This window comes from Sycon ciliatum, chromosome 6 (genome assembly GCF_964019385.1).
Source record: "Sycon ciliatum chromosome 6, ocSycCili1.1, whole genome shotgun sequence".
Classification (NCBI taxonomy): Eukaryota; Metazoa; Porifera; class Calcarea; order Leucosolenida; family Sycettidae; genus Sycon; species Sycon ciliatum.
In genome coordinates, this window is record NC_088648.1 from 6,031,215 (window position 1) to 6,056,164 (window position 24,950).

A 24,950-nucleotide genomic window follows, 5' to 3' on the forward strand; every position below is an offset into this window, starting at 1 on the left:
TCCCTTGGTCCAAATCAACTCTAGGTTTTTGCATACGACTCCTGATGCTCCTGGCTTTCAGCATCGCCAACAATCGGCGACATCGCCTCTAAAAAATATTTTCCGTATAAAACATTTCCGACCAAACGTCACTGCAGGGTCGCGACGCGCTCGCATGCGAGTATGATTTTTTTTGATTTTCATGATTAAAAAAGGAGCATTTGCGATGCATGCATACGCGAATGGCCATGCGCGTGAGCTACAGCTGCGTTCTTTCGCATGTTTGATTTTGAACTCCTGTTGTTTGTACACATAAACAGCGTTCTTTTGAAGAAGCTTTTTTGTTGTTGTTGAGGAGAAGTTCTTCAATCCTCACTACGATGTCTCGCAGACGAAACGAGCCTGGCTTTTACGCCAGGCTCAACAAGTGTTCCTCAGCTGATATTTTCAGTAGTCCCTCGCGGAGGAAGTTCAGGCAGACTGGACCTGAAGTATTCGCTGCTTCTTACCTAATCGACAGGAGAAAGAAGAAGGTACGTGTACGTGTATTTTGTCGTAGGTCTCAAGGTCCACACAGTTAAGCTGTTCATTGCACTGAATTTCCGTGCTTTAGGGCGGAAGCATGCAGTACCTGGTGAAGTGGAGAGACTTCAGCCTATACGATGCGACGTGGGAGCTAGAGGAAGACATCAGCCACGATCTCATCAGGTGATTTCTTTTCATTTTGGTGGTGATATGATTGGATGTAATCTTACGTGAATTTGAAAATCTGCCTTTTGTGTGCTGTAGAGCTTTTGAAGGAACGGGAATGTTGGGCCCTTTCTCAGATGATGAATTGTTTGAGGCTGCTGATGGTATTCGCACTGCTGTGCAGCGAAAGCTACGTAGTGGATGTTCAAATCCTGAGTCTACTTTATGCAGAAGGGAAATTGTTTATTTCTGGTTTTCGAATCAGAAACTGGACAAAGGGGGTGCTGTAGAGTTGGGAGAGAAGGATTTCCCTGTGAAGTTCTTTCCTCCAGGTTGGGATACTTGCATGAATGTACATGGACAAGGCCCTCGGGTTCACTACCCGGTTACCATCAAGCCTACGGTTCGCCGTAGTCCTTGTACGTTCGTGCAAGATACCTCTGGATCTATGACGGAAGGGCATCGTGCTGCCAGGCAGTTTGTCTCTATACAATTTGTCAGTGTTCAGTCACACGTCTGAGTAAGGTTCGCAAAATGATGATGGATCCACTCAGCAAATATGGTTGACATCCCCCATCTGATTGTGGTAATGCTAACATTTATCACTTATTATGACAGAATGCCCGACTATCTTTTCCATGGCTCAGGGTTCTTGCTTATTTCCTTCCTGTTCTCATTAGGAACGATTGTGGCGCTCGTCCTTGCTTCGCAAACTCATCCGGTCTGCTTGTAGGAAGGAGGACGTCTCCACTTGTCTTGTGCTCATTGCTGCATCAGTGATACCATTTTCCAGGCAACATCATCACCCCATGCCCAGATAACTGCCATATGCTGCCGTAAGTTTGCATCAAATGCAGTATGTGGTTATTTTTTCGGGTATTTTCCACTTAGCTTACAAGGGTTACCAATCCCTGCCATCACACAACCGTCTTCTATTTTTACAGAAGAGAGAAAGAATAGCAAGCTGCTCGTACCAGGCATGCACTTGTGCAGTGCACCAAATGATTCCAACTGTATGGTCCTACCAAGAGCTCATACTTGGTGAATATGCAAAATTAAATTAGCTGGTAGCTAGCAAGTAACTTACGGCTTACATCTGAAGGAAATAGCGAGTCAGAATTCATGGCTAGTTTGCCCAGCAAAGAGGCCTTGTTTAATCATGTGCTCACCACACAGCACAAAGGAAGCTTGCATTTGGCTGAACACGGAGCTGCACCACATTTTCAGTGCACATTAAAATCGTATGCACCCTGCGCGCAGCACTAAAGCTAACTTAGCAATACATGTAACGAATGAGAGGAGAGAAAGAGAGACGGTGGGGCGAGCGAATCAATAAATGAGACAAGCCTGCACACATAACAGAAAACCAAGCTGGAAGACAAAATCAAAGATTGGGTAAACGAGTTCTGTGTGCATGTATTGTAATGAAAACTATTCCTTCCTGCTATAAACTATTACTTTAAACTATTCCTTCCTGCTATATCCTCGCCTTGACCGTTCCCGGCCTCGCGTTGCTAACGTGTCAATCCGTGCTGTGGCCAGCAGCACGTCCTGTGTGGCTTTGTGTTTGTTGCTCCTACGGTGGTGGACACGTCGAGCGACATCATTAAGTTTCTCCACACCTTGGCCACTGAATTGTTGCAGGTTCCCGTACCTTCTCAGTAGGTACGGGACGTGCATCATTAATACGTGAATGTACGGCGTGACCTTGGCTTTGCCGTACCCAGGCACGCTGTTGCCAAGGTCACAGAAGACCTTCACCCAGCCCTTGACCTTGTCTTCGAGCTGGGTGATCTGGTCTTCCTCCAGGCTCCTGTCATTTACCGTTTGGTAGATTTCGAAAAATTCTGTCCATGTTGTTAGGACGGCTGCCTGAGTGTCGGTCATCAGGCAGCCGTCCAGATGGGCAGTGATGCCGCTCAGGAGCTTGACTTTGTCCGTGCCCATAAGACTAGTGAACGTGTAGTGGCCACTCGCTGCACCATCGGCGTTCTTTTCCTCCCACACGTTAAAGGAAACGCCGCAGGCATTGGCAGCCTTGATGACATTTAATAGGTTGGGCGCTTCCAGCACCTTTTTGTGCCCTTCCAGTTTGTCCTTCTGCATAGCATTCTTTACTAACGCATTGGTAAGAATGTCCGTAATGCGCAGCATCATGTGTAATTCATCGATCACGATGTGGTCTAGTTCAACATTGATGAGGGGTTCATGCTTTTGCCCATATTTGTTTTTTCCTGTTTTCCCATCTGTGACAGTGTTGTCTTTGACTTGGGTCGGATTTTGTGTTCGCAGCTCATCCATGGTCCTTGCAACCGGAGGGGTGTTGAAATAAGCTGGTGAGTTGGTAGTGTCGTGGCGGTGGTTCTTATGCACCTTACACCACGGGCATGCATGATTTGCCGTAGCTGCACTTAGGCCCAACACCATAGAAATGAACTTCATGTCCCCACCGAGGAAAATCTCAGTGGGGACATTACCATTGGAGGTTGAGACACTACCAGACTCCTGGATGTCCGAGACTTCTGTAAACAAATCCTTGAAGCACTCCTTCAGATTCAGGAATTCCTCGGGTGCATTTACGATACCCACCACCTTATTGTGTGCTGCTGATAACTCACTGCCCTCTCCGTCTAGTGTAGCATAGGACATCACGATGAAATTTGACTTTCTGCTCACCTTCGCTCCATCCACGCTCACTCTCACTTTGAGCGTGTTTCCTTTGATATTTGCTGCTTCACGTTGCAGGCACTTAGTGAGAGAGCGTTGTGATCCAGGGTGAGGGCCTGGGGTTGCAGAAATTTCCTCAAGTATGGGCTCATTCAATTGATTCCTGCACTGTACCACCTGGTAGAGCTTTGGCATACCATTGCCATTGGTGTTTAGCACCTGGACCAAATCATTGTACATCTGATCTGACCCGCAGAACTTTTCCAGGATGAAGAGCACTTTCTCCACAGTTTCTTTGTCCTCATCCTGCATTTTCTCATACGCCGTATGGAAACTACCTCGTCCGTAGGCAAGTTCATGTGTCTTTCCTTGGGCGTCCGTAGTAGTTACCGTTTTCAGCTGCATACCGTAACTCTCCACGAAACATAGTGCAGCCTCCGCTGCTGATCGGATTTTCCTCATGTTTCTCTGTTGCTGACGTTCTCCAACCATATGATGTGGCTTGCCATTGTGTGTGTTTTGCCTTTTCTCTTCAGATATGTACTGGCGCAATTCCTGATTGTCGCGTCCCAGCTGGTCAAGCAGAGTACCATCATCGACCGTTCCCGTGAGGGTTGTCATGGCATTGTACAGCGTTACCACCTCATCATGCTTGTAATGTATGGATTTCATCTCCTCCTGCACTACTACAAGTTCCTCTTTCAATAATTCGACCTCTTTCCTGAGATCTATGGCAGTTGCCATGTCCTTCAGATCGACTGAACACGTATACACATTGCTCTGGTGATACTTATCTCTTCCTTTCTTGTGTGCTTTACGTTTTTTCTTGAAAGTGCACGCTGCTGACCTCATCCGCGTGTTCAGGCGAGCTCTGGCCTCTTTCTTGACCTGTACACGAGCAGAAAATGACAACACCATGTGTTTGTTCTTTTTCTACCTAGATGAGTCAGTGAAGTGTGTCCCTATGAATATGGGACACAGCTACTTTATTTCTTTATCTTTCGTGGGTGACTTTCACAGGCCAATACTGTATTATATTGATTTGGATCTGGTAGAACTTTTTGCTGGACACATACAAGCAACATAAATGTTGAGCCACTTGATATAGTTTCTTGTTGGTCACTTACAGCTAGCATGTTGACGTGCTTTTCGAGCTCGTCCACATATTGGGGTCCCCAACGCTCCAAGTCGCTGTATGGGATGTTGATGGTAACTGTGCTTCCATTAGCACAGCATGCGTAGTGCTGACGTGATTGTGGCTGCGTGTCGGCTGTGTTTGATGCAGCCGTGGTCGATGCTGTGGATGCTGTGGCTGGCGCCCATAATGCCTCTGCAACCACATCAATGGGAAATAACCATGTAGCAATTGAGATGTTATCATTATTTACTGAGTGCAATGGTAATGAGTGTAACGTCTTACTTACCTATTGCCTCTCTTGGCCGCGGTGCGTGTGTTGTTGCCGATGGTGTGGCTTGCGCAGTGCACGGCTCTGTAAAAACAACCATGTGATCATATCTGGTTCAGCTGTACTGCTATTTTCATTGGGTGATAGCAAATATTTGGTGACTTACCGTTGGTTACTTCAACCGGTTGCAATGGTAGGAGACTGCCAACTTCATGGAAAAATGCCATGTTGGAGTTGGTCAGAATACGGTGTTGAAAATACTGGAAAAAGGTCTCCCAACAGATGGCTGAGTGTTGAAAAACACTAGAAAAAAGTCTCTCTGGAGATCACTGAGTGTTGAAAAACACTAGGAAAGGTCTCTGAACAGATGACTGAGAGTGCTGATATTGAAAGACACTGAAAAGGAAGCTTCTGCTGGGAAAGGAAGTGATCGTTTGTAGGGGTCACTTTTCACACGTGCATGCGCAGGATCCTAGGAAGCATCGAAGTGGTCAGTCAAAAAAACCGCCAAAACGATCAATGATGGAAATTTTTCCAACTTTATGTTCAGCCAATTCTCAATAGCATGAACATAACTTGAAGTGATGCACTTATACTTTGCTCAGACGAGCCACTATCCAGCATTGTGAGCTGTACTCGCCTTGGGTTTTTACCTGCTCCAGCCACGTACCACGTGTACTGATGCGGACGCAGATGTGCTGAAAAAATTGGAGTTGTTGTTTGAGCAAGAAGAAGTGAAACACTGATCCTTTTCATCAAAGAGAATGGTGATTTTTCAATCACTCATTCCCTGTTTTTCTAGGAGTTTGAGGATGTGGATCGCACTCACTGTGAGTTTCCAGGAGATTCCTTTTGTGGTTCCAAATAGAGAGGATTTCGATCTTGGAGATTGACCAACGACAACCTGGGATCAATTGGAGGAAAGTTTCAAGAACTGGCCTCGAAGATGGCTATTTCTTGTATTTTTCACCTGTTTATGCAATAAGGTATGATCCTCAATAACGATTTATGTGTGAGTGAAAATTCGTGATTGAAGTGGACATCGTCGCATCGAGGAAGTCGTTTTTCGTTTCGAGTCTGGTATTGTTTTGTAGTGTCTTGTTTGGTCATTCCGAATTTCCATCGACACTTGGATAATTCCAGTCGTGGACAGAGGACAGTGGGGATGAAGCTCTCTCCTGTTGATTTCTAGGATAGCTTCGTCGTAAAAAATTTCACAATTTCGTTATGTTGGTGTCGTAAAATTGTTGGCGATGGATAGTATCACTAACACAAATATGATTTTTTTTCCCATAAGGTCTGTTTTCGCATCTGACGGCTCAAATATCAAATGAGGGTCATGCATCTGTTTACAACGTCGAGCCAGTGCGTTCTGTCTGAGGCAAGTTGCTCCGCTTCCAAAAGAGACATATTGAGAAGTAAAAGGTTTTGTGAATACTACCAAACAAAACAACACTGACTGAAACCGAGAACTAAATATGAAGTGTAGATGAACCGAGCAAATTTCTCTCTAGTGGAGAACCAGATGTACAGTTTACACACTGTGCTCTGGAATTTTTGTGCAGATGGAGAGAAGGGAGGGAGAGAGAGAGTGGGGTCTTTACGAGGTGAATAGCAATTTCTGGACATGAAAATAAAATAGAGGCCCACTGGCTGTGTGTTTTACATTTTTCATATCTTTTTGTATCTATTGTATGGCCTAATCCTTCATCTTTCCAAATATGTGACAATTGCTCATGCTGTGATCCCAGAGACTTTATAGCAGGATGTTTTCGACAGGCCAATTTTTTGGCCTAAATTTCAGTGTATGGAATTCTGGACATGAAAGTAAAATAGCGTCAATAGGCATCCTATACTGCACCATTTTTGTTATTTTTTCGATTGATGGGCTGCAGTTGGCCTCTTCACACTTCCAGCCAACAGGTCCAAGACTATACAGCGTCTGAAGTGGAGTGCACATGGGGAAGCCAACGATTCGTCCATTACTTCTTATTTTACTCAAAATTCAAAATTCTCATGCCACATAGTACCACAAAACTCGTTGAAATGCCTCCCAAGAAAAGGCTATCAACAAGGCACCGACACGAGGAGAAACTACAACAGCCCAGCTGTCAACTACAACAAGAAAAAACTTCATCAACCTGACTGACTTGACTCTACACGCGACGAAAAATTATTTTACTCGAAATGTCCAGAAATGTACAATGTCCAGAAATAGCAACTCACCTCGTACCTCAGGGAAACAATTATTCCTGAGATGGGTCTTGTGCAAAGTTCAGTAACCGCGCCAACACAAGTACAACTTTACAAGATCAGAAAGTGCGGATATTACTTCTCCATGAAACTACAATACTATGTACCTACCCGTGATCTGTAGGGGAATTATCTTTGTAGAACTTCCAACAGATGTTGTGACAACGATAGTGTAATCACCCACTGCTTCAGAAACTACACTGATATCCACTGTCAGATTAGACCAGAAACACCCATTGCTATCATTCAGTGAGGTGATCACCTTCCCACTGCCTATACCTCCACTGGCCTTAGTACTCCAAACTACCGCATTGGCTGATGACGGTGCTGGCTTGATGGTAGAGTTGATGCACACGGACAGAACTGCTGACTTTGTGCCATCATCCTCACTCACAACCAGTCCACTGCTTCCAATAGGAGATGACAGAACGGGACCAGCTGGAGAACAACGGAAACAACGAAAACGATGACAAAAACAACAATAAGGTTTCAATGAGAACATCCAACCTCTTGTTGTCTTTCCAGTACCGTATGTTACGGACGATATGCCAAACATTGAGCTGTCGAAGTTCACTTGCAGAATGTTATTGGTATGACCAACAGTGCACCGTTCTACATGAAGACAACTTGGAGAATGTCATCGGCACGAGCAACAGCACACGGTTCTACATGAAGACGACTGGCTGAATGTCTACCGACCAATTCCCCTGCTCAGAATATTATCGACAACACAAGAATAAAATTGTGCATCCTCGTCTATACAACCAGAAAGCAGCGCATCCTGGGTCGCGAGCCATTTGGCAGGTGCTAATATTGGAACAGGAGGATCCATGAGACAGCTTTACCCACTAAGCTAGCTGGCCCATAAACACAGTGCATGCAACAGGCCAACGGCAGCTGGCCAGGGTGAGAATTGGGTCAAGCCAATTGTATAGAGCCAGCTGAGACACGTCCGTACAAACAAAACTATGCCACACCACATCCACAGTTTACACAGTATAATACACAGTGGAAAAAAATCTGAGGGAGGTGATGTCATGCAATGTTTTAAGAATCTGAGGGAGGCGATGTTATGCAATGTTTTAAGAATCTGAGGGAGGTGATGTCATGCAATGTTTTAAGAATCTGAGGGAGGTGATGTTATGCAATGTTTTAAGAATCTGAGGGAGGTGATGTCATGCAATGTTTTAAGAATCTGAGGGAGGTGATGTCATGCAATGTTTTAAAGGGGAAGTTAAGGCAAAAATTAAAATTTCACCAGTCGTAGTCTTCGGGGTGCTGAGTCGAATGGTCTTGGTCCGAGAAAGCTGAGACGCTCCCTTCCTACTTGAATCCCAATCGAACTCGCGCACTTCCACCGAAACTGGGTGACTGCGCCCTACTAGATGGGGATTTGTATGCAAAATGTCACTAAAAGCGCCGTTTCGTTCTTATAAAAGCACCGATGACCGCGATTGGCCCATATGTTGTAGTCTTTTGGACGCTGAGTCGACTGGTTTTGGTCCGAAAAGGCTGCGATGCAGCGTTCCTCCTTTATTCCCAATCGAACATGGTTGAACAAGCGGTCACATGCTCCTGGGTGCCCAAATCACCTGGTCACCATGCCAGCAGGCGAGAACTTTCACACCAAGGTTCAACTCGAGTTCAACTCGAGTGACAGGACTGCACCCAAAAAAGGTCAAACAGGCTAGTAAGTTGTACCCTGCAGGCACGGTGACCAGCTGACTGGTGTACGCAGGAGCACGTGACCGCTTGTTCAACCATGTTCGATTGGGAATAAAGGAGGAACGCTGCATCGCAGCCTTTTCGGACCAAAACCAGTTGACTCAGCGTCCAAAAGACTACAACATATGGGCCAATCGCGGTCATCCGTGCTTTTATAAGAACGAAATGGCTCTTTTAGTGACATTTTGCATACAAATCCCCATCTAGTAGGGCGCAGTCACCCAGTTTCGGTGGAAGTGCGCGAGTTCGATTGGGATTCAAGTAGGAAGGGAGCGTCTCAGCTTTCTCGGACCAAGACCATTCGACTCAGCACCCCGAAGACTACAACTGGTGAAATTTTAATTTTTGCCTTAACTTCCCCTTTAAGAATCAGAGGGAGGTGATGTCATGCAATGTTAAAAGGGGGGAATGACCCTTCAGATACTCAAAAATTGAAAGTTTCAATTCTGGCTGTTTTGGGTATCCAACTAGGCCAGCGGACCCTATAGGGTGTAGAACCAAAATTTTTGGTGAAACGGACTACTGGTTCCAAAGTTACGACCGTTTCAAATTCAACAATTCAAATGAAAATGAGTACGCACGGAACGAAAATTTGTACAATTTTGCACTCCATGCAGTCGGTGATTTTCACTGAAACCGCGTACTACTAGCGAGTTTTTCACTTGAAATCGTTGCTCCTGGATACCATGGCGTACAAGGAGAAGCGCTGAACAGCTAGCTTTCTGCCTTGAGAACAAAATAATTATTTGAAATAATTTGAACAATGGGGAACCGAAGAACGAGCTCGAGTGGACGTTCTAGACGACAGAAAAGGAAATATTTTGGTCCAAAGCCAGCTGCTGCTGAAGTCGACGATGTCGTTGAGGTTCCTGAGGTCGCCAGTGATGTTGAAGTGACTGAGTAGAGCGCGTCCACGCGAAAGTTGAGCAGGAAGCCGGCCTATTTAGCTGATGAAAGCTTTGACAGCAGCGACGGCTCAGATGTGAACTCGAACCCAGACAGTTCTGAAGACGACGATACTGAGGCGTCTGAGGGATCTGGAGAAGAGATAGAAGAGGATTGCTTGCGGAGCAACAGAATTGTGTACCTAAAGTGTCTTCAGGAGCTTCTGGACGTGGCCACTGTGTGTAGTGAGTGCAAATCTGGAAAAATAAATATTGTTGACTGCTGCGCCGTTGGCCTCGCATCGGTGGTGCACGTGCAGTGCGACAATGTCTTATGCAGTCACAGTTGGAGATTTAACCTATGCCTGAAAGAGAAGCGGTTCTTTGACGTCAACCGGCGATCAATGTTGGCCATGCGGAGAATTGGCAAGGGACGTGCCGCTCTGAATAAGTTCTGCGGAGCCATGGACATGCCCAGCCCTGTGAACACACATGCCTACACCCGTCACCAGGAAGCGCTCGTGATCGCTGCAGCCACTGTGGCTCATAAGAGCATGGTGAATGCTGCTGACGAGGTGAAGGTGCTGAATGGTTGCGACACCGTGGCGGTAACTTGCGATGGCACCAGGATGAGGCGCGGCTATACGTCTCTCTACGGTGTCTTTGCCTGTATATCGTGGAGAACAGGCCGTGTACTGGACATACACGTTAGCAGCAAGTACTGCCAAGAATGTGTCGTGCGGAACGACCGGAAGGAGTCTGGGAGAATTAGTGCAGTTGATTTCACTGCCTGGAAAGGTACCCACACCTGTGGAGTGAATACAGCGCGATCCGCACCAGCCATGGAGAGCGAGGCAGCTGTCATTATATGGAGTCGCTCTGTTGCTGATCGTGGTCTCCGGTATACAACGTACATCGGAGATGGCGACAGTAAGGCATTCAATTCTGTTGTTGAAGCTGACCCGTACAATGGTGAAGCCATTGAAAAGGAGGAGTGCATTGGACATGTACAGAAACGCATCGGCACGGGCTTGCGGGAGCTGAAGAAGACGATGAAGGGTACGAAATTGTCAGACGGCAAGGCGTTGTCTGGGAAAGGCCGGCTCACCGACAAAGCCATTGACACTCTCCAGACGTACTATGGATGGGCAGTGAGGGAGCACAGCCAAGACATCCAAGGCATGGCCCGGGCTATCTGGAGTGGCCTTATGCACCGGTGTTCGTCGGACGACAATCCCCAGCACCAGTTTTGCCCGACCGGTCCTGACAGTTGGTGCAAGTGGCAGTTGGTGCAGGCTGGAGTCAGGGATGAGTACACCCATCGCCACATTCTCCCCAAGGCCGTGTTTGACGTCGTCAAGCCACTGTATCTCCGCTTGACAGAGCGCAAGCTTCTCGAGAGATGCCTCCTCGGAGCCACGCAGAATGCAAATGAAAGCTTCAACGGCGTCATCTGGGGTATGTGCCAGAAGGAAAGCTTCTGTGGCGCTGATGTTGTCCGGTTCGCTGCCAGCCTTGCAGTTGCCCACTTCAATGATGGTGCACTGGCTGTGGAGAGTGTGCTTCTGGAAGCAGACTGTGTACCTGGCGTGCTGACCCACAAAGCATGCCAAGATGAGGATTTCACTTGCATCAGCAAAGCCGATCGCAAAGGTTCAGCAGAAGAGAAGGAGAAGAGAAAGAAGAGAAGAAGGCGAAAGAAGGGCTGGAAGGAGACCACTATTGAAGAGGAAGGAGATACTTATGGACGGGGCAAGTTTTAGTGCAGCTATCTGCCTGCATCGTGATGGTGCTGTATGAAAAGTGCTGAACATACCCTGAATATAGACCTAAATATACCCTGAATTTTTGCCATTTTTAGTGGTTTGTTGACACTCCGCGCAGTTTCCTGGCTCACTTGTACAGAATGGACATGCAAAAGTATACATTTTTGAAATCTGTGTGATGTCAGCTTGTGCGTTTGCCTATGGGCAGGAGATTTCTTCAATCCTGTGTGCATATTCTGCCCATTCCATCCGTGAGGTAACTGCGCATGTGCGGTAGTGCAGCATGTGAGAGCTGTACCACTGCCACTGATGTTTAGGACAGTGTGATATTAGGCAAACGCACTGCGTGTACCTATAATCTAAATATCTAAGGCTGAAAGAGATGATTCTGATGAACTACATTCTGATAAAATGGCGCACCGTTTAGCTTTTGTTCGTTGTGCGATAATTATCCTTTTGTTGTCAAATCTTCCAACTTTCTTTAGTTTATTTTCATTCAGAGTGCCATTGATCTGTTGTATGTTATTCCATCAAGACATGGTGAAAATTTCATCAAGAAATATTGAAGGAAACGGAAGTTGTGGTCGTTCTGACATGTACGGTCCAGTATGGCGTGCGCGAAGGGTCATTCCCCCCCTTTAAGAATCTGAGGGAGGTGATGTTATGCAATGTTTTAAGAATCTGAGGGAGGTGATGTCATGCAATGTTTTAAGAATCTGAGGGAGGTGATGTTATGCAATGTTTTAAGAATCTGAGGGAGGTGATGTTATGCAATATTTTAAGAATCTGAGGGAGGTGATGTTATGCAATGTTTTAAGAATCTGAGGGAGGTAATGTTATGTAATGTTTTAAGAATCTGAGGGAGGTGATGTTATGCAATGTTTTAACCCTTTAAGAGCCACAGGAAAATTTCAAAATTCTGCATTTTTTCGTGTTCCTTGGACCATAGCTTCAGTTCTACTCACTCAATCCTCACAATCTAGGGCTTCCTGGAAAGGTCTCCGCGAGAGGAAGAGAATGAGGTTGATCATGATAGCCAGCACACCGTCTATCCAGCGCTAGACCGCAGCGACAGTACGAAAAATGCCCCAAATGCGTCCAATTGCGTCCCGCTCCAGATATTTCATTTTACTCGATCGTGGAGTTCCCATTTTTTCGCTGTGTACTCTTGACAATATCAACAGTGAAACCCGTGCAAATTCGAGTAAACCAGCGTGACGAAAAGTCTCAAAATTCTCAATACTAAAGTCGCACTGCGCGCTTTTGAAATTGCCGCGATCGCGGCTCAACTTACGAGTGATTTATCTCAGGAACCGTTGCTCGCAGCGCTTCGCGGATTGTTTCCCCCGACAGGTGAGAGTTTTCTCTTCGCCCTGGATATTTCGATCACTGAATTTGAGCAAGATTGGACTGAGTTACGATCTTTTGAAGTTTTGCATTTGAATGCGTCGTTTACGACGCATTCAAGTATGGGGCGGCTCTTAAAGGGTTAAGAATCTGAGGGAGGTGATGTTACGCAATGTTTTAAGAATCTGAGGGACGTGATGTTATGCAATGTTTTAAGAATCTGAGGGAGGTGATGTTATGCAATGTTTTAAGAATCTGAGGGAGGTGATGTTATGCAATGTTTTAAGAATCAGAGGGAGGTGATGTTATGCAATGTTTTAAGAATCTGAGGGAGGTTATGTTATGCAATGTTTTAAGAATCAGAGGGAGGTGATGTTATGCAATGTTTTAAGAATCTGAGGGAGGTTATGTTATGCAATGTTTTAAGAATCTGAGGGAGGTGATGTTATGCAATGTTTTAAGAATCTGAGGGAGGTGATGTTATGCAATGTTTTAAGAATCTGAGGGAGGTGATGTTATGCAATGTTTTAAGAATCAGAGGGAGGTGATGTTATGCAATGTTTTAAGAATCAGAGGGAGGTGATGTTATGCAATGTTTTAACCCTTTATGGACTGCCAAATTTGTACAGGAAAGAAGCGACATGCGAAAATCAGTAATAATTCGAAATCGGTATACATTAGCCATAACAACACCATACATTTTCGAAAAGTAGATAGGATAAGCTGTCCAACAAAAAAAATTGTCCAAATCGGGTAAAGGAATGTTGCCATTCTGGCATACAGAAAGTAATGTGCGGTGCGAATTCAGAATTTGATTTGCATTTTCGGGGTATGTACAATGTATTTACAAATGTTCTGTGTTTCCAGGCTGTTCTGTGCTTTCTAACTGCCTAGATGGCCTGATGGTGGTCATGGAAGCATTGGCGATCCTCCCTGATACACAGGAAGAGGGGGCGGCCATGGACATTGGTACATGTCGAGCACGAGAAGTGTGACTTGACTTCCCGTCGGTTCCTCTGCCAGCAAAGAAAGCAGTTACCTCGCTGTTGGGTGGCAACTGGCATGTGGGTGACTATGGGCTCCTGCTTGCGCTTCTTTCCTGCAGCAAACACAGGTGGTGCATCATCAACGCTGATATCGGCGAGTTGGCGCACCAGGTTCGCACGGAAGTCGTCCTGCGAGTACCCGGCAGGACGAGGGAAGGCATCAGGGTGCACGGACCGGTATTCCTCAAAGATCAAAAATGCATTGATCACTGCACATTGCAACAAATCATAAAAAATGCACCTCCAGGATTTCTTGGAGCGGCGTAGAAGACTGTAGGTAGAGGCCAGTTGGTCGAACGAGTCTACTCCACCCATAAACTCGTTGTAATCCGCGACAGCAATGGGACGGCGGATTGCCTGCTGCACCCAGGTGCCATCAACGCGCACAGTTCGCTGTGCATCCTGTCTGGTGGTGGCCTGATGCTTGGTCGACAGAAGTGTAACGACGCGCTTGTCAAGCCACTGGACATACACCAGCGCATCATCACGGACATAGCGTATGTCACCGCGCTGACCGTGCTTCTCGAGATCCTTTGGTTTCTTGAGAGCAGCTGGGAAACCAGTGCGATTGCTACGCACAGTTCCCACTAGATGGCTGCTGAGCTGCTGTAGGGACATTGCCAATGCATGACTTGTGTAGTAATTATCGGTGTACAAGCTGTATCCTTGGTCGAGTAGAGGGTCGACCAGACGCATCACCAAATCATGTGTGACACCATTGGGGCTGGGATCCACATTCTGGCCGGTGTAGATCTCAAAATTCCAAATGTATTTGGAAGATGAGTCGCATAGGGCAAAATATTTGATGCCCCACTTGGTGGGCTTGTTCTTTATGTACACTTTCATTTTGTGTCTACCCTTGAATCTGATCATCCTCTCATCGAGGGAGACGTGAGCGGTCGGCTGGTAGAATGCCTGAAAGGATGCGACGAGAGACTCGCAGATGAACCGTACTTTACAGAGTCGATCATCAGGGTCGTTGGCTGGAGAGTCCACATGCAGGAAGCTCATCAGGGCCTTGAAACGATCCCGTGGGAAGAAGGCTCTGCGCCAGAGTCCGTTGTACAGTGTGGACGTCGACCAGTAATCCTTGGACCGTGGTACTTGGACAAGTCCCATGTAAATGAAGAATCCTAGCAGTTTTTTCATTTCTGCGGCATCCACCTCATCCCAGCTGCCATCAGGTAAGGCATAGTACTGTCGATGTAGGATGTGGATCCATGCGTACTCATTCGTGTGTTTCACAATGCCATCGACGATGTCGTCGTCGAAAAATAACTGAAAGAAATCCAGCTCCTGTTCAGGCTGAAAATTCTCAGGAAGATGAATGCCTGCAGCTCTTGCTGGTGAAAAGGGCAACTCTGGCACGACATGGTCGTCAGCATCCTCCCAAGTTGTTTACGCTGGCATTGCACCAGCTACACCTGCATCAGCAACTATGCAACGACCACGACCACGACCTCTGCCACGACCTCTGCCACGCCCTCTGGCAATTTGTGGCTGAGCAGCTGCAGCACGACCTGCAGCGCGACCTCTGCCACCACGACCACGGCCACGACCACGACCATGACCGCGTCCTCGTACAGCATCCTCGCCGCCACTATCGCTGCTAGCAGTATCAGCAAATCCATCAGATAAATTGTTTTCGTTTTCTTGAATTTCTGGTATATCATCATCACTATTGCTGTCCACTTCGAACTCGTCGTCATCAGACTCGTCAAGTGGGTCGCCAGAACTGTCCTCGTCAGAGTTCCAGTTCAGAATCATGCCAATGGCATCGTCCGCATCCATGCGGAGGACATTTCTGCGTCGTGCCATGACAGTACTCGTACTACAACTTTAGTTCTGCATGCTCGCGCAAGCTCTCAATTTTTTTTCTTGCGCGGCCGATTTGGTCAACATTTTGACTAGGGACCCCCGGCGAATTTAGCACCATTGGAAAGATATGGATTTCGTCTTTCGATTTGTGTAAAAATATCGCCGAAAACTTGTGGTGCGCCCAGAAAAATTCGCGTCTGAAGTTTCGATCTTATTAGATCGAAACTCGTACAGTCCGTCCACAAAGGGTTAAGAATCTGAGGGAGGTGATGTTATGCAATATTTTAAGAATCTGAGGGAGGTGATGTTATGCAATGTTTTAAGAATCTGAGGGAGGTAATGTTATGTAATGTTTTAAGAATCTGAGGGAGGTGATGTTATGCAATGTTTTAAGAATCTGAGGGAGGTGATGTTACGCAATGTTTTAAGAATCTGAGGGAGGTGATGTTATGCAATGTTTTAAGAATCTGAGGGAGGTGATGTTATGCAACGTTTTAAGAATCTGAGGGAGGTGATGTTATGCAATGTTTTAAGAATCAAAGGGAGGTGATGTTATGCAATGTTTTAAGAATCTGAGGGAGGTGATGTTATGCAATGTTTTAAGAATCTGAGGGAGGTGATTTGATGCAATGTTTTAAGAATCTGAGGGAGGTGATGTTATGCAATGTTTTAAGAATCTGCGGGAGGTGATGTTATGCAATATTTTAAGAATCTGAGGGAGGTGATGTTATACAATGTTTTAAGAATCTGAGGGGGGTGATGTTATGCAATGTTTTAAGAATCTGAGGGAGGTGATGTTATGCAATGTTTTAAGAATCTGAGGGAGGTGATGTTATGCAATGTTTTAGAAATGGAAGTGCACAAAGCGAAATGTCTACACAAAGAATTCAAGGACGTTCTCCAGACAAGTGTTTCATTACAATGGTATTAACATTAAATATTTTTATAGACAGAGAAGGCAAGCCAGCCATGACACTTCCCTGTCGTAATACATGTTTTCCCCATGAACAGAGTCAATGGCTCCATATTTACCAACTAAAACAAATTCTTTATCGCAAGAATGATTTTGGGACTTGCTGAACTGGGCCATCGCAATAGGAACACCGATCGTTACACAAACACACACATACAAATACACATACACACATGCAAACACACGTACACACATGAAAACACACGTACACACATGAAAACACACGTACCCACATGCAAATACACGTATACACATGCAAACAGACATACACACATGCAAACACATGTACACACATGCAAACACGCATACACACAAAAATACGAAATACACACACACAGAGACATGCATGTGCACAGACAATTAACGATTATGTAGATATACTCACCATGACACTCGGGTATATTCTTGTAAATAGCTTTTCCATCAGGTGATCTTTCACATTTACTATGGGACAAAGTGGACAGTTTAAAACCAGTAGGACATTCTACCCCATAGCCTGAAGAAGTCTTTTCAGTTACGTCTCCAAAAACACCTGTTGCATATGCGTGACCATGGTGGATTGTTGGTACTTCACAAAGTGGAACTAAACACATCAAATGGTCCACACAAACACACACACACACACACACACACACACACACAACACACACACACACACACACACACACAAATATACACACACGCACACGAACACGCACACAGAAATGCGTATGAATGCATGCACCTGCCCCAGACACTCAACATGTAAAACAATACTCACAATTCCCCCTGAAAAAAGGACAACATATACAGTATACAAAGAGGCGTTTAGCAATGCGAGAAATAGAACAAACGGTGCCAACATAATACAACGTAACAATCATGAAATGCAAAATGTATAAAGTGTGATTCATACACGTTTGTTCCATTTATCGCATTGTTAATTAAATATATAGCGCAGATTGAATATTTCGCTCCTGCTCTTGTAGCAGTTGAACACTCTTGCATGGGGTAGCGCCTTCGCTGTTTGCGTTATGCAGAGCTCACTGACTTGTCAGTTTGAGCACTCTGGCAAGGTACGTTTGGGCCTGGTTTAAATCTGGCTTTGGAAAATAAATTTTCACTGCTACCAGGTTCGGCCTCATTTCCTCTGTGCTGCGCTGATGAGTCCACAAAGGACGAAACAGTTCTGTCCGCAGATTGAGTAAATAGAAAGTATGATTATTTAAAGGGGAAGTATACTCTAAAATCAAAATTTCACCAGTTGTAGTCTTTGGGGTACTGAGTCGAATGGCTTTGGTCCTAGGAAGCTGAGACGCTCCCTTCCTAATTTATTCCCAGTCGAACTAGCGCACTTCCACCGAAACTGGGTGACTGTGCCCAACTAGATGGGGATTTGTATGCAAAGCGTCACTAAAAGCGCCATTCCGTTCCTATAAAAGCACGGATGACCGCGATTGGTTCATATGTTGTAGTCTTTTTGGACGCTAAGTCGACTGGTTTTGGTCCGAAAAGTCTGCAATGCAGGGTTCTGACCTTGTTCCCAATCGAAAACGGTTGAGTAAGCAGTTATGTGCTGGTGCGTACACCAGTTGAGTGGTCACCGTGCCTGCAGGCTACAACTTTTACAGCGTTCCTGTCACTCGAGTTGAAGCTTTGAACCTTTGACTTGAACCTTCGTCTGAAAGTTGTAGCCTGCAGGCACGGTGACCAGGCGACTGGTGTACGCAACAGCACATAACTGCTTACTCAACCATGTTCGATTGGGAACGAGGTCAGAACACTGCACCGCAGACTTTTCGGAATAAAGGAGGAAGGGAGCGTCTCAGCTTCCTCGGACCAATACCATTCGACTCAGCACCCCGAAGACTACAACTGGTGAAATTTGATTTTTAGGATACACTTTGTAACATGGAAATTGTGGGCACAAGTTATGCGATCGAGTCCACCAACTAAACTAGATTTTGAACAGTCAGTTGTGTTTAGTTGGTGGACTCGATCGCATAAGTGCCCACAATTTCCATGTTACAATTTTTTCCTTCGCTCACCATCTGAGTTGTTACGGGATACTTGCCCTACAAGCACTACAATCTGCGTGATGCGTCCTACAAGATTGTAGGACGCATCAAGCAGCTTCATAAGTAAAGATTCGATTGTCAGCAACACTGACTCACACTCAATCACTGCTTTTCACAAATTCGTTTCAGGAAAAAAATTAACGTTTCGGTCATAAAATAACCATCATCAGCAATGAAGTGGGAACACTTGTTAGGATAGGTTAATACAGTATGATATCCATTAAAATACAAAGATGTGTGCAGGATTTCGCTTAATACTTACTGGTGAAACGAAGAGGAATTGTCAGTTTTGAAGAACCGGCAGTTGTAGTAACGGTAATGGTGTAATTTCCAGTAGCCTCATCAATTAGATGGAACCAGAAAGTAAGACTGGACAAGAAACAACCATTAACCGCACTCAATGATGTCTGCTCTTGATGTGGTATATCAATCGGACTTCCCTGTTCTCGACTCCATACAATATTGGCTTTCTGAGGTGCTGGTTTGATTGTGGAGTTGATACACACGGACAGAACTGCTGACTTTGTGTCATCATCCTCACTCACAACCAGGCCATTGATTCCAATAGGTGATGAAAGAACAGGGCCAGCTGATAACAACACAAAACAAGAATAGGTAACTATTCCTAGAGGCCTAGCTCAGCATTCTCGTCGATGACCCTGAGAGAGGGAGAGGGAGAGGGAGAGGGAGAGAGAGAGAGAGAGAAAGACAGAGAGAGAGAGCTGATAATCTCTCTTTCTCTCTCCCTCTCCATCTCCCTCTGCCTCTGCCTCTGCCTCTATCTCTCTCTCTCTCTCTCTCTCTCTCTCTCTCAAGAAAAAGAGCTGCCTCCTACAAACAGAGGGGAAGCTTTCTTCTTTCTTTTTTGAAACAATCTTGAGAGGGGAAACAAGATGTCAAGAGAAGAATCAGTATTAAGTACATTAACCTCTTCGTTGTTTGGCAATGTTGCTGTGTGTAGTGGCTACCGAGTGTTGAAAAGTGTCGACTGAGAGCGCATCGAGAAGAGGAGGAGAGATTGTTTAATTACAGAACAGCCAAATTGTACAGTTCACAGTTTTGAACTCAGATAATGAGCTAGTTATGCACCCAAACCTCGTTTATCCGCGCTGTACGGGACCGGGCATTGCCCATAACTTTGAAATGCCTTTACCGCCGAATTACATACATTTTAATAGGGAAAGGCCATAGATTTGGCATAATTATGACGTCGCTAATTCCACAAAAACTGACAACAGAGTAGGAATATTTTCACTGAAACTCGCCCAAAGAATCCCCGGCAGACGGAAGTTCCCGTCACTTCGGGGTCCGATTAACCGAGGTAGGAGTGTAAGCGTAAAAATATACATAGACACACGAAATTGACAGGGTGCTGTGACATTCAACGACCTGACACTTATATCAACACACCTCCCGTTGGCAAATCAACAGCCTTACAGTTTGGAAGGTTCAAGGTTATGGTACGACCAATGAGGGGAAAGGGAGCCCAGGGAAAAATGTCCACAAGCTATGTCGCACGTCAACAAAAAATTTCAGCTGTTCCAGGATTATGACAAGACCAGTCATATAACTTGATAATGCAGTCTACCTGTTTGCAAGAGGATCATTTTTTTAATTTTCAAAAATCACAGACGACCCCTCAATCTGATACCATTTGGGTCCCTCTACTCTCTTTGCTGCACGCGTCTGTGTTCACCAAATTTGGTGAACATTAATTTTCAAGTTTTGTGTTCATAAAAAAAAACCCAGTATTGTGAGTGTTTGAATTCAGGAACCCTTTAGTGTAAATGCACGCAGTGGAGTCTGTGAGTACTTAGAGGCTAATGATAATACCAACATTGATATACAGCAATCTTAGAATGACAATCTAGAAGACAAACTGTGTCGATATTGTGGTTATCTTATTGAAACAGTGCTAATCCATGGAAACAGCGTGCAATAAGAAAGAGGAGAAAGGATACAAGAGCCAAAATAAAATAAAGAAGGAATAGAGCAAGTCTTTGTGCAACACTCATAACGAATCTTCTTTGTTGAAATGGACGATGCAACATGAATGAACTCTTTTAGAAAACCAAAGAGAGGGAACAACTAATAACAGCACTGAGAGACATTACTGTTTCATTGTTTCCATCGGTTGGTACTGTTTCAACAAAGTACCCACATGCCGATACAGCTTGTCCTCTAGATAGTGATTATCAATTCAAGTTAATCATGTACATATACTCACCAAGGCACTCTGGTACATTCTTGTAAACAGAGTTTCCATCGGATGATCTTTCACACTTGCTGTGCGGTGAACTGGACACGGACAAGCCTTCTCCACACACTACTTCATAGTCTGATGAAGTAGGTCCACTGCTAGTACTGGACCCAATCAAACCTGACGCTTGTGAGTGACCATGGTGGATAGATGGCAGTGCACACAGTGCAACTAAAAACATCGCATGCCGAGCACAAAACACGCGAACAGACACACACACACACACACACACACACACACACGCGTACAAGACACAACACATGTTCCCCAGCATACGTCGACCAACATGTAACACACAGTATCCAAAACAGATACATGCACATTGTCAGGCTCCAAAATCCCTGCTTACTATGTTAGCAAGAACAGCTTCTGACGATCATGAAAATTAATGATACTTCTCTACAGCATGTAAATGGAGCAGCAATAATGCCACTGCCGACTCTAGTGATGCCTCCCGTGCCATTTCTTTCCAATATGGCCATGGATCCTGCATGCCAATGCCAATGCATGCATGCCAATGCAAACTAGCAAAGCTGTGTGTGACTATCCAAGATTACTACTGCTATACGTACCGCTGATTTCTAGTCGAAATCTCTTTGTAGCCGATCCAGCACCAGTGGAAACTTTGACAGTGTAATAACCCGCTGCACCAGAAACACTACTGATGTTCACTGTCAGATTGGACCAGTAGCAGCCATTGCTGCTGCTACTCAGTGAGGTCTGCACACGGCTGAACACAGACATCCCTCCACTGGCCTCTGTACTCCAAACTACAGAGTTGGCTGATGACGGTGCTGGCTTGATGGTAGAGTTGATGCACAAGGACAGAACTGCTGACTTTGTGCCATCATCCTCACTCACAACCAGTCCACTGCTTCCAATAGGAGATGTCAGAATGGGACCAGCTGGATAACAACAACAAAAACGAAGCAATGACACCAACAACCAATAGTAAGATAGAAACATAGTAAACATAGGACATAGCAGACTCAGTGGAGGACGTTCACGTTAGTTGTAACTCTGAGTTTCATGCCGCTAGGCAATCATCAGACAACTGAGAACAAGTGGCATGAAAGTCCTCCGCTGAGTCTGCTATGTACTAAGCTCTGTCTCTGACATTGAGCACTCTCTGCCGCTCGGAAATCAACCAATTGGAAATATAGGATTAAAACAATACAATGATCTCTTCAACATCGATCATGTGACATGCATGAGTTCAGGTAAGTTCACAAAAAGCTAAGGAATATCTACCATCCCTTCACGGTCCGACCCAGCAGAGTTCCTGGTGGAACTGGAGAGGGCCAAAGAGGTAGTTGAAAAACCCCAGGATGAGATACTTCTCCTGGTCAAGTTCAACGCCAAGAATTGCTTGCGGCACTCCAGCGATACGTGCCTTAGGTGAGGACCTGTATTGGCTGTTACGCGACTTGCGGCCTCACACAACACGTCTACTTTGCCACCCACCTACAGAAACACACGCCTACAACGTGACTGCACTCTCTAGCCCAACTGGCTACAACTTGACCATTGGAATAGGAACACTTATCGTTACACAAACACACATGTAAACACACATACACATACACACACACACACACACACACACACACACATACACATACACACACACACACACACACACACACACACACACACACACACACATACACATACACATACATGCATGTGCACAGAAGCAAAGTGAACAATTAATGATTTTAAAGTAGGTATACTGACCCTGACACTCTGGTATATTCTTGTAAACAGCTTTTCCATCAGGTGATCTTTCACATTTACTATGGGACAAAGTGGACAGTTTAAAACCAGTAGGACATTCTACCCCATAGTCTGAAGAAGTCTTTTCATTTACGTCTCCATAAACACCTGCTACATATGCGTGACCATGGTGGATTGTTGGTATTTCACACAAAGGAACTAGACACATCAAATGTTGAACACAAACACACACACACACACACACACACACACACACAAACACATACATATAATTATACACAAACATACACACACACCCATGCACACACGCACACATGGACACACGCACACAGAAATGAGAATGAAATGCACGCACCTGCAACAGACACTCAAAATGTAAAACAAAATTCACAACTCCACCTGATAAAAGGACAAAAATGTACAGCATGATATCAAAATTCAATCTATGCGTTCAGACGATTGAGGTATTCGAATACAAACACAAAAACAGATACAGTGCGTATCGGTTATAGCGTGGCCGTGTAAAAGAATATACTGCCTACAAGAATGAACTCTCATGTTTTCATAATCATAACATGGATTTCAAGTGCACATTTATTCTTACAAGCAATTATTATTTTATCCCATAGTAGAATATATCCGTCCTAAGAATGGACTTTGTGTAGCGAAACATGCCAGATTAGTACAAAGTGTATCACCTGTAGTAGTAACATATGTCCAATTCCGTTCTGATCTGACTCTCGTTGCGTCGTAGTGCTGCAGATTCAACTGTTGTGGTCATGTAACTCATTTTGCATAGCCACATGGTAAGCCTATGGGACTATGACCAGCCACATGCACAGAAGTACTGCGTTGCATGTACGATGATCTTCCTGCCCCTGCGCACATGCATGTGATATGCCACACTTGATTTATCGTGTGTAAGAAATATCGGACATAAGAATAGAAAGTCGTTTTTCAAACACCCACGCTATAACCGATACCTACTGTACATGCAAAAGCAAAATGTCTTCACATACCCCGTGGTGTGTATAATCGCTGTTCACATAACCGAGGTTCACATACCCAGTGTCCATATACTGTATAGCAGGAAATTTTCGACGGAAATATTTTCGGACTAGGCCGAATTTCGACCTTTCGGACGGATTTTATTTTCGTACAATGCTGCATGCTAAATGCACTTGTTCGCAAGCAGCACACATGTATAGTGTACATCATATCACATGAACAAATTTTAGTACAGAATTAATTTTAGTACAAAAAAGGCCATGTACGAAATCTTACGAAAATAAATTCCGTCCGAAAATTTCCTGCTATACAGAAATCGCTGTTCACATAACCGAGGTTTGTATGTCCGGTGTTTGTATAATCGCTGTTCACATAACCGAGGTTCACAGTACCCGGTGTTCATAGTCATTGTTCGCATAACTGAAGTTCAGTACCCGGTCTTTGTATAATCACTGTTCGCATAACTGAAGTTCACAGTACCCGGTCTTTGCATAATCATTGTTTGCATCACCTGGGATAGTACCTCCAAGAGTACAGCAAAAACCTGCCTTTACCCAATACTACTGGTGCAGCACAATCTATCCTGCTACTGCAGTATTCCTCTTCATAGAGGGAGACATGTGTGACCCACAACATGCATATCAAATTGATCGGGACCACATCATCTTTGCTTCTAACCAAGTCAATGCGGCGGAGGGTGTGCAAAACGAAAATGTACAAAACTTTGGCCATTGATCTAGGTCATGAAGTGAGAAACGTAGTGTGAACTTTCCTAAGAGTTTGTCCAGTCTAGATAGGATTCCAGTTGATCAAGGCAACCGGTAAACACAGGTTTTACAGTAGTTCTACTTACTGGTGAAACGAAGTGGAATTGTCAGTTTTGAAGAACCAGCAGTTGTAGTAACGGTAATGGTGTAATTTCCAATAGCCGGTTCAACAAGTTGGAACATTATGGTCAGACTGGACCAGAAACAGCCGTCGACCTCTCTCAATGATGTATGATCCCAATTTGGTATATCAAGCAGATTTCCCTGTTCCCGACTCCATACAATATTGGCTTGCTGAGGTGCTGGTTTGATGGTGGCGTTGATACACACGCGCAGAACTGCCTGCATTGTGTCATCAGCTTCACTAATAACCAGTCCATTGATTCCATTTGGTGATGAAAGAACAGGGCCAGCTGATAACAACACAAAACAAGAATAGGTAGCTATTATAAAAGCCTTTGTGAATGCCGGTTCAGCTTGGTCTGCTAACCGCAATTCTAAAAACATTTTCGCCTCGACGCTTATTTGCATGATTGTATTTAAAAATAGGCCTAGCTGATCAGCTGT

At 45.0% G+C, this 24,950-nt stretch overlaps 1 protein-coding gene across 1 annotated transcript in view; it reads right to left on the reverse strand.

Moving 5' to 3' along the window:
* Window positions 1-24,950, reverse strand: part of LOC135819980 (mucin-3B-like) — a 94,329-nt gene that overhangs the window by 65,695 nt on the left and 3,684 nt on the right. Inside the window, exons 3-9 of the mRNA XM_065333280.1 lie at window positions 24,470-24,796; window positions 22,609-22,806; window positions 21,444-21,776; window positions 20,839-21,042; window positions 18,874-19,200; window positions 16,940-17,137; window positions 7,107-7,433 (exon numbers count right to left, since the gene is read on the reverse strand). Of these exons, the coding sequence (XP_065189352.1) occupies window positions 7,107-7,433; window positions 16,940-17,137; window positions 18,874-19,200; window positions 20,839-21,042; window positions 21,444-21,776; window positions 22,609-22,806; window positions 24,470-24,796 (1,914 nt within the window). The remainder of the gene's footprint in view (window positions 1-7,106; window positions 7,434-16,939; window positions 17,138-18,873; window positions 19,201-20,838; window positions 21,043-21,443; window positions 21,777-22,608; window positions 22,807-24,469; window positions 24,797-24,950) is intronic.